General features: G+C 45.7%; 1 protein-coding gene across 1 annotated transcript; it reads right to left on the bottom strand.

Moving 5' to 3' along the window:
* Positions 1-3,099: 3,099 nt before the first annotated feature.
* On the bottom strand, positions 3,100-10,673 carry RPL26L1 (ribosomal protein L26 like 1). The gene is given in 5 exon segments (XM_058546104.1): positions 3,100-3,418; positions 4,157-4,298; positions 10,350-10,415; positions 10,417-10,523; positions 10,614-10,673. Coding segments are annotated over 5 exon segments (489 nt in total). The 5' UTR covers positions 10,659-10,673; the 3' UTR covers positions 3,100-3,289.
* Positions 10,674-11,176: the final 503 nt, after the last annotated feature.

Below are 11,176 nucleotides of genomic sequence, written 5' to 3'. Positions count from 1 at the left end.
TGCCTGGGTGTGATATGAAAGCAGACATTCAGAAGCAGTCATCTGAAGTTAAAAAGTCTGGAGTCTTACCAAAATAGCACAAGGGGACTCACTCAAGTGAATGGACCTCTGCAAATTTGATGAAAAAGTCAGTAGGAAACTGCCTAATTCAAAGTCATTCCAAGAAACATGTTAAAACCCCAGGGCCTGAACCTTGATAGGCAGACCCACCCATCTCTCATTCTCCAGTTTCCATTTCCTGCAGCAGCCCAAACAAAATGCTGCTGCTCTTCAACCCTCCCCTTCGTTCAAAAACCAGCATTTGTCTGAACTCCCCTGAGAAAAACTTTTCCCTTTGCTCCTGCAAGCAAACCCACTGCCAATCTCCTCTAAAAGACAATAGCTAAAATTTCCTGAGTTCACTGTGCTTGACATGCACCATCTCAAGTAATAAGCCTGACAACTCTATGAGGTAGGTACTCTTTTTATCTCCATTTATAAATGACAAAACTGAGGCTCAGAGAGGTTAAGCAGTTTGCCCAAGGTCACACAGCTGGGAATTGATGGAGCTGGGATTAGAACTCACGTTTGATGCTGAGTTCCTGCTCTTAATCATGCACTATTATTCACATGGCTAGTATAAGCAGTCTGGTATGACTGGATGCCTGTGGGGGGATTACAGTTCTCAGGGGGGATTACAGTTCTCAAAGCTCTTATCACTTGCATTGAACGAGTTGCTGAAAACAAGCCGTCTGACTCCCAGGAAATATCACAATCTAAGTTCACTGATGAGAGTAATGGCTGGAGCCAGACCAGACATCAGAATATGTCATCCTTACTATAAGTTTAATCTACTATGAAATCTGACTCTCATGCAAATTTTGGGGTCCTAAAACATGCTGGTCGAGAATAAAGACAAGACTCAAGTTAGAAAAACAAACTACACATCTTGCTGGTTGACCTACTCATTATAGTCACTAGACATACAGCTCAGTATGCTCATAACACAGCTGCCTGGTGTGGGTCACCTACTCTATTTTACGTGCTGTGTATATATACTTTCCTACATCCATTTCCACAATTTCCCAATCCTGCCTGGTCGTAAGCATCACACAAGAGCCATGTGAGAAATACACAAGCACACGAGACCTGAAGAGGTCTCTCATCAGACCCACTGCATCACAGACTCTCCAGGGAAGGGGGTGGAGACTAATACCAGCAAGTACCACGTGACTCCTACAATCAGGCGAATTTGGTGGACTGTTACATTAATTTTCACAACCTTGAACATAAGCGTTTTTAGCTTCTTACCTAGATAGGGAAACCGGCTCACAAAAATGACTGTGCAAGGATCAGAGCAGGATTTGAATCCAGACCCATCTGGCTCCAGAGCCAAGACAGTATTGTTCTGTCTACTCTTAAATCAATGCCAGAAAGTCAGAGAATGTAGATCAAGTTTTGTGGTTTGTGATCCCACTGATTTCTTTTGTGAAAAATCATTACCTCTTTGAGTGCAGAATGCATATCAGAATTGGAAATACAAGTAAACTGAACAATAATAGCGATATTAGCATTTGTATACTCACAGCTTTCAAAAAGGGCTCAGAAATATCCCATCTGATCCTGGCATTTTCCATGAGACAGGAAGGCAATGCAGGTATTACCATCTGTTTTACTACTGAGAAAATGGAAGCTCAGAGATGAGTAATTTGCTCAAAGGCTTCTGATCGTCCAGTGGCAGAGCTGGGATTAGCGCTTAACGGCTGGTAACCATGCTTGTCCCACTAAACAGCACTTCTGCTTCAGATACATAGGTGCCTCTCCGTTCCCTACAAATGTCCAGTCGCTTAGACTCCAATAAGGGGCTGACAGACTGACAGCAGGAACACCAGAAACAGCTGGCTAAAATGGCAAGTGAATGGCCTTGGATGCAGTCAGCCCTGGGTTCAAATCCTGGCTCTTAGTTCTCTGGGATTTGGACAATTAACCTGAGCTCATTTTCTTCGTCAGTCAAAATGGGAAATAACTCTGATTCAATCAACCTTTATTGAGAAACTCCAATGTGTCAGATAAGTCCTGTGTTACTAGAGAGCCATAAAAGGCTGTTTGATCCATTTTAATCAATAGATTATTCGTCACAGAGGCAAGGGAAGATTTTAGATGTGGCTCTGGAGCTAAATCTTAAAGAGTAACTCCAAGTTTGACCTGGAGTCTAAAGCTCAGATGCTGTGGGGCCCAGGCAAATAGGGTACATGAGTGGAGCAGGCTGGCTAGGGAGGAGGCAGGTCCCTGCTCCACACAACTGGTGCTGTGCAGGACCAGGGCCCCACGCAGCCAGATGAAGCACAACATCTGGATCTCGCTGTGGAATCTCCCAAGTTTTAAATGTTGGAAATTGATTTTTAAAAATTATGAAAACAATAGAGGACAAACTATATCTGTCTGTGAGCCAAATCTTGCCTAAAGGCCATCAGTTTCCTGAGTTAGCCTCAGGAGAGAGGAGGGGCATTTCAGTTACATGGAAATGGCGGTTGCAGAGTCCAGATCTTGGGAAGGGCAGCCTGCTCAGGGAGCTGCACACTATTTGGTTTGGCTGGAGCATAAAGGACAGGAAGCTGGCCAGAGAGCACTCTGCCAGACCTGAGACATGGGTGTGCAAAGCAGCACCATCGCTCAGTGGGGCCTCAGTGCATGCCACTTCACAGCATGACCTCCACTGAGTGAGACAAATCCGTGCATCAGGGACCAGAGCCCTGTCCTGTCCATCCCATCAGCATGAGGGTCCAGGCAGGAGCAGGGCTGTCCTACCACTGCTATTTTTTTTTTTTTGTTTGAGGAAGATTGGCCCTAAGCTAACATCTGTATGACTCTTCCTCTACTTTATATGGGACGCCACCACAGCATGGTTTGACAAGCAGTGCGTAGGTCCATGCCCAGGATCCAAACCTGCGAACCTCACGCCACCAAAGCACAGTGCACAAACTTAAGCACTATGCCACCAGGCTGGCCCCTACCACTGCTGTTTTAATGCTCTATAGATGAAACACATGAAAGACTGGCAAAGGGGAATTGATAATAAGATGGATTGTATCTATAAAACAATGCAAATTCCACTTGGAATTAGGAAACATTTCCAATTTTTATTCATAAAATTATTAATCAAAACAGTAAAAGTAGATTTACAGAGCCACATATCAATAACAAAACAGGAAAGAAACAAAATGTTCCCGAGACACCTTGAAAAGTTTCAAAGGAATACACACTAGACTAAAAATCTACAGTTAAACCGTGGTTGCACAACAGGTTATAGTCACTCTTGCATCTTCTCAATAAGTTCCTCCTTATATTTGCCTTTCTCTTTTCCAACTTGTCGAGATTTAGCTTTGCGTTCAAGAATTTTTTTCCGATCTTTGTCTAGTTTTAGCCTGGTGATAACCACCTGTTAGGAGGAAGAAAACAAACAGATTTTTATTTTTTCAAGTGGAAAAGATTTATAACCACAATTATTCTGTAGAGGAGAGCTTCCCTCAACAGCAGCAGCCTGGGTTCCTTCTGCTACCCAAACTCCTACTCGCTAACTCCTGAGGACCTAGGAGACCATTTAGATAAGTTTAGTGATAGGAAATATCATTTAGGATGGGAAAAATTATATTACCAACATGTTTCTGGTTTGTCTATTTTCTCCTGGCAGGCAAAATGCATTGTTTAAAAAACATCTGTATTCCCACCAGCTACTGGGCAATATAGTGATCATAATAAGGATAAGTAAGACCCCAACCATCCTCCCCTTAAGGATCTGAAACTCTGGAGGACAGAGACCCTATAATACAGTGTATAAAATGGGAGTGTGAAGGAGGAATGGCATATTCCATAGGTGTGAGGGTCAAAGGAGGACATGCTCTCTTCTCCCTCTGGACATAATCTAGTGGGAAGTGATGCCTGGAATGCCTGGAACCCTCTTACTACCCGCTTGAAGACAGAGCCTTCACCAAGGATAACAAAACAGACAAGGAAAGAATCTGGATCCTCAATGATATCACTAAGCCAGTGAATCAGTCACGACTGCCTGACCTCCCTCTGGAAGCCCGTGCCAGGGCCACCTGTGTAAACAGTACCGACACGTCAATAACCCTGTGCTACGCTACATGGCTGCTACCTGGCCAGTGCTGGGCCGTACCTTGCTCGGGTGGATGCCCACGTGGACAGTGGTGCCGTTAGCCTTCTCACATTGCACCCGCTCGATGTAGATGACATATTTCTTTCTGTACACCTGCACCACCTTGCCGATTTGCTGACCTTTGTAGTGTCCTCGAACCACCCAAGAGAAAATGCAGCAGAGAATTCCCCCCATTTCTAATGCATGACCATCACAGTGAGGAAACTGATTATCAGGAACACACAGGCTAACACACACCTTTTTGTACAAAAGCAGATTAATCCTCGCAGTCAAAAGTCAGCTATTTTTTTGGTATAAATCTGCTCTGTTATTCTAAGTCAGGTGGAAATTCTTCACCTGAATTTTTTTCTTCTCTTATCTGAAAAACAAAAAATTCCTTGAACTAGGATGGCCATCACAGAACAAGTCCTGAGAATAAAAACATAAAATTTAAGAAAAACTATAATTACTCTCAAGATCTAAATAAAGAATGGTTAAAGACATACTGAGACTCTCAGGCAACCATTTAAAATCCGTATTTTCAAAAAATAATTTATGACCTAGGAAAATGCTCAAGATACAACCTTTAGACCAAAAAAAGGAGAATACAAAGCTATATATAGAATATAGTCTGACTCATGTGTGTATATGTTTCATATATGGTATATAACATGATGGGATGGAAATATATCCAAATGTCGAGAATAGCTGCTATTAGTCAGGAAGTAGGATTACAGATGATTATTTTTTTAATTTATATTCTTCCAAATTTCAATATTTCTACAATATAAATATTTTAGTCATAAAAAAACTAAAATGTTAAATTAAAATCTAATGGGTTGTTATTGTGTATGCACTAAAAATCTGCTCACGTTCCAACTATATTAGAAAACCAACTAGATTATGGGTTTCCTGAAGACAAGAGCCTTTTAAACAGTAGCCACGATATAGGTGATGCTGATTGATAAGCATAGAGGAAATACCACATATAAAGAACTGAACAATCTCGATATTCCTAAAATGTACCTAGACTGCTCAGCTTACTTACCAAGGCGTTTTTCAGGTTGAAAGCAGAACAGCCATGCCTCACTGAAAACCCACCACACTCTAGATCACCAGAGACTCTCACATGGAAAAGTCTGTGAAAAGACTCTATTAACTATCCTCAAGACTGAAGAAAGACATTAGTAAAACGAGTCTAAAGGAACAGTGGGTTAAAGAGAAGTGGACAAACGCTAGACCCAGCGAGGAGGGGGCGGGATAAGACTAAATCAACTGAACTGGAAAGGTGAGGGAGAAGAGGCAAGGATGATATCCAGTCTGGCTGGGCAACTGGATGGATGGATTGCCTTTCCCAGAGGCATGGGGGATGGAGGAAGAAACAGGTTTCAGGAGAAACAGTTTAGTTTAGAACACGTTGATTATGAGGCATCTAGCGACATTCTAGTGGAGAATTCCACACACAGCTGGAAGGCCAACTGCGTCAGCAACAAAGACCTGGGAGTCACCCATAGCGACTGTGACTGAAGCCTGATTCTGCTTGGGATCTGGTGGTATAAGAGGGCAGAAAGTAGAGATCTGAGAAAAGCCAACATTTTGGAAGAGCTTGCGAGAGAGACTGAAGTGGCCAGAGAGAATGGGAAAATGGGGGACTGTGCTGTTAGAGTAGCCAAGAGAAGAATGTCAAATGCTGCGGAACGGTTAACTAGAGGAAGGATATAGGAACTGATCTGACAAGCTGGTCCCTGGTGATCACGGCTAAAGTGCTTTTGGCGGAGCGGTGGGATGGAAGCTGTCTACAGTAAGGTGATGAGTTCAACAGAGGTGAGAAGACAGTCCCAAGGAGCCTGGCTCTGAAGAGGATGAGACAGAAGATATATGCTCCAGGGAGATGTGAAGTTAAGGGAATGTTTTTATTTTTAGAGAAGGAAAACGTGAATATATCTAAACGCTGATGAGAACAAGTATGGAGGAAAAGTTAAAGGAGACCATGGAGTTCGGGGATAATGGACAGACCTCAAGAGGAGAGGAGAGACTGGAGGACCACACAACATACAGTGGCAGATGGATTAGCTTTAGAGAGAAATAGAGGCATCTCTGTCATTGTAACAGGAGAGAACCAAGACAAGAGAGGCGGACCTGCAGGTAAGTCAGAGCGTGTGCAGCCAAGAGTTCTGAAAGTTCCTGGATGATAGTTTTAACTTCCTCTGTAAAGTAAGAGGAATAGTCACTGCTCAGAGAAAGAGGCAGGTGAGGTTCAAGAGATCCCAAGAGAGAAAAGGCAGTTTTAACAAACCCAAATGGGACTATTTCATTCTCCTGGTGGAGAAGTGTTTATCCAGTACAGCCTGTGGAGTCAGACCTGGATTGGACCGTCATTTTCTGCATTATTTCTTTATTATTTAACTCAAGTTTCAGTTTTTTCATATCTAAAAAGGAAACAATTCCTACCTCATAGGCATTCAAAAATGACAGCTCCTCCTCCCCTGCCCTCCTTGTCTTTATCTCCCCTTCCACTTCCATCCAGTCAATAATTTTTTCATTCATCCAACAAATACTGACTGTGCCCGTTGTGTGCCAGACTCTATAATGAGGTGAGACAACAAAAAAGAGAAGTTCTCTGGCATCACGGGGCTTAGTCTGATGGGTGGTAAGCAGTTAACAAGTAAACATACAAATATACGATCACTAACTGGAACATGGCACATAGGGACTTCCTGGGATGATAAAATGGTCTGTCATAACTAGGGTGATGGCTACACGGTTTTACATCTGCCAAAACTCGCCTGTGCATTTTACTGTATGTAAATTATGCCTTAAAAAAACAGATCTCGGGAGCTGGCCCCGTGGCTTAGTGGTTAAGTGCGCGCGCTCCGCTGCTGGTGGCCCGGGTTCAGATCCCGAGCGCACGCCGATGCACCGCTTCTCCGGCCATGCTGAGGCCGCGTCCCACGTACAGCAACTAGAAGGATGTGCAACTATGACATACAACTATCTACTGGGGCTTTGGGGAAAAATAAATAAATAAAGTTTAAAAAAAAAACAAAAAAAATCTCGGTATTCATTGTTATGAAGGAAAATTAAAAGATGCTATGCTGTAAAATTGATTCAAGTTATCTGGGAAGCCTTTTCTGAGGAACTGACATTTAAAATAAGACCTGAAAAATGAGGAGTTAGTCAGGGAAAGGGGAAAGGAAGAGCACTCCGGGCAGAAGTAGTATTCTGGGCAAAGATACAGAGGCAGAAAAGATCAAGGCGTATTTAAAGACCGGAAAAGGCCAGGGTGTTTGGAGTAAACAGCACGTGAGGGATGGCAGGGTGAGATGAGGGTGGAGAAGCAGACCAGGACTGGCTCACAGGGGCCGTGTGTTAATGATTTTAGATGTCACAGTAAGCACATCGAGCACAGCTGATAGGTTTTAGGTAGCATCTGATTTACAAATAATACCCCTCTGTGGAGAATGCCTGACAAGGGTAAGACTGGAAGCTGGAGATACCTTGAACTAAACTGGAAATGTTGGGGCCGGCCTGGTGGTGCAGCAGTTAAGTGCGCGCTCTACACTGCGGCGGCCCGGGGCTCACAGGTTCGGATCCTGGGCGCGCACTGACACACCGCTTGTCAAGCCATGCTGTGGAGGCGTCCCATATAAAGTGGAGGAAGACGGGCACAGATGTTAGCCCAGGGCCAATCTTCCTCAGCAAAAAGAGGAGGACGTTAGCTCAGGGCTGATCTTCCTCACAAAATAAATAAATAAACTGGAAATGTCAAGAACTGGTCAGATTCAAGTCTTATTTTAGAGGTAGAATGAGTAAGACTTAGTGATAGATTAGAAGAAGCGGGTGAGGAAGCGAGTTGTTAAGGATAATTAAAGGTTTTTATGGCATATGCAGGCGAAGAAGAGTTGCTTATTGAGGTGTGGGAGATGGGAGGAGAATCCCATTACAGAGGCAGCAGGAGTGTTAGGATCAAGAATACTCCTGGGTAAGAAGCTTGAAATGTCTATGAGACATCTTCATAAAGACGTTCAGGGGCCGGCCCAGCAGTGAGCGGTTAAGTTCCCGCGTTCCACTTTGGCGGCCCGGGGTTCGCAGGTTCGGGTCCTGGGCGCGGACCTACTCACCTCTCATCGAGCCATGTGGCATCCCATATAGAAGAGCTACAACTCTACAACTAGGATACACAACTATGTACTGGGGCTTTGGAGAGAAAAAAGAAAAAGGAAGACTGGCAACAGATATTAGTACAGGGCCAATCTTCCTCAAAAAAAAAAAAAGAAGAAAGAAAGAAGGAAAGAAAAAGAATAAAGTACATTTGCAAAAAAAGACGTTGAGCATGCAGTTAGATCCTCAGCTCTATGCTTGGAAAAGTGGTTTCAAGTGGGATATAGAAGAGGGAGTTGTTGACATAGAGAAGACATTTAAAGCTCTGGGAACAGATATTATCATCTAGGCAGACAATGTAGGCAAGACGAGGTGTTAAACCAGGTGCAGGCCTTGACGCACTGCAGTATTTCGGGATCAGACAGAAGAGAAACAGCCGGCAAAGGAGCCTGAGCCTAAAGTAAACTGAGACTGGACTGTCTCAGAAGCCAAAAAGAGAGACTATTCAAGAAGTAAGGTGGAGCCACTTATGCCAAATGCTGCTGAAAAAGTCCCGGATGATGAGACCAAGATGTGTCCACTGGATTTAGTCGTAAAGAGCCTACTGGTGACCTCAGCCAAAAGCAGTTTCTGTTAGGTAGTGAGACAGAGATCAGACCAGAGAGGGTCTAAGAGTGAACGGAAGGTGAGGAAATGTAGATAACTCTTTTGAGGAGGCTGGCCATACATGAAGAGAGAGCAGTAGCTGGAAGGAAATGTGAGGCTGGGAAGAGAATCTAAATTTTCTAGTTCTCTTGCAAAATCAAAGAATTTGACAACAATGAGCTTGCATTTCCCTAAGGTAGCAATGGGCTGAGATATACAACTATCTCCTTTAAATGAGGCATGAGCTCTCCAGTTGCCATTTTCTGGTCATCAGCCCATTTCTATTATTTAATTTGCCTAAGTTGCCCCAATACACATTTGCAATTCTTCCATTCTAGAACATTCTGATGGGAAGGATCCAGGAGAGAAGTTGAAATTGTTGATCACACCTCTGAACTATTCTTTCTACTGTTCCTGTCGCACCCTCTGCTTAAATGATCCCCTACTTCCAATCTTTTCCTTCTAAAAATGTTCCTCAAACCTTGACAAGTCCCAATGCCTTAGATGATACACCATATCACTTAAACTTGTCGCATTTCATTCTCTAAAACAATGGCTCACAACTAGGGGAAGTGCTGGGGGCAGGGTGGATTTTGTCCTTGATAGACATTTGGGAATATCTGGAAATATTTCTGCTTGTCTCAACTGTGAGGAGGTGCTACCGGCATCCAGTCGGGAGAGGCCAGGGATGCTGCTAAACATCCTACAATGCACAAGAGAGCTCCGTATGACAAAGAATTATCCAGTCCAAGATGGTAACAGTGCCAAGGTTAGGAAACCCTGCTCTAAAATGGGAGCTCCGTGGTAACAGGGGCCTTGTCAGTCTTGTTCACTGCTGGTGTCTAGAACAGCGCCTGATAAGTGCTCAATCAATATTCCTTCAAGGAGTGAATCCAGCCCCTGCCTATTTCACTCACTCCCCACTCCCCTTTCCCTACCACACATCCCAAGCTCCAGTCAGGGAGAACACAGGGCTTACACTTTCCCACACGGGCCATACTCTTTCTTGCCTCTGACTTGCTGCTGCTTCTCCATTCTCTCTGCCAAACCCAGTACCATCAAACGCTCAGCCTCCACTAAACTCAACCATACCCAATCACTACTCTTATCGCAGCACTTTCTCTGCAGAATCTAGTTCAAAAAATCACCCTGAGCAATGCATAGCAAACCAACAGCCACAGCAAATCAGCAGCTAAATCAAAAAGCAGAGTTTGGCTTGGCTGACATACTATTTTTAAAGAAATTATTATTATTAACGAACTGAACTTGAACGCTCTTAATTAAGCTGGGCAGGCACTCTGTTGGCTCTGGGCCCCAGCTCCGGTCTCACACATCTGCAGGCCATGTTACTTGCTAGGGTCCTGAGGGCATGGGAGGCCCCCACGTCCAAGCGCACACGACGGTCTCAGGCAAAGGCGGCGCGGGAGCGCCACGCAGCTGGGGACCCAGAGCCCGAGGGAGACGCACCTGGACCTCGTCGTCCTTGCGGATGGGCATGGAGCGCACGTTGTACTTCTGCCGCAGCTCCTTGGAGCGGCGACGACATGATCTTCCTGCGCACGTGCGAAGGGGCATTGAAGTGGCGTTTGCGGTTTTTGCTGCGGTCCGAAGTCACGAAGGGGTTGAACTTCATGGCGACCGCCTGCAAACAGAGGGAGCGAAGGGGTGTGTAGTGGGGTCCCAGGGCCCGCTCTCCACCGGGACGCTCCCCACCCCTGCGCAGGCGCCCTACGGGAGGAGGCGGCCTCGACGAAGGCGACTGAGGGCGGACCGGCATGTGAGGGCTCCGCCGGACACACAGCGTAGGGCGTGTGCGGGGGGCGCGCCTGCCCAGAGGGGGCGTGGGGAGAGGGCGGCACTGGGGCCTTGAAGCTGACCCGGGGAGGAAGGCTCGGGCTGGAGAAGAAGGCACGGTTGGGGGTCAGGCAGAGACCTGGGGAGGCGGGGAGGCCCGCGGCACGGCGGGGAACGGTCCTATGGGGCGGAGGGCTTCACTCCGAGAAAACAGTACCTCTTCCCCACCTACCTGGCGCCGGGCCGGAAGTGAGGCTTCCTTGCCGCGCGAGCGTAGACAGGAAGCGGTGCCCCATTCCCGTCGGAACTAAACTGAGTGGCGCCCCCTGTGGCTTGGGGTGGGATCGCAGTGCCTCGTTCCGAGGGGCCGCGCAGCGCTACCACGAAGCGCTGGCGTCGCTGGGGAGAAGGGGCATACTTCTGTCGGGCCTGCAATAGAGGCTTTTGATATTTTTTGTTAGGTACACCAATAGTGTCTTTCCTATCCCAAACTCTTGCTTT

The sequence above is a fragment of the Diceros bicornis genome, chromosome 1 (assembly GCF_020826845.1).
Source record: "Diceros bicornis minor isolate mBicDic1 chromosome 1, mDicBic1.mat.cur, whole genome shotgun sequence".
Lineage (NCBI taxonomy): Eukaryota > Metazoa > Chordata > Mammalia > Perissodactyla > Rhinocerotidae > Diceros > Diceros bicornis.
Note: the sequence above shows the minus strand (reverse complement) of the source record. Positions and strands in the feature narration are given on the sequence as shown.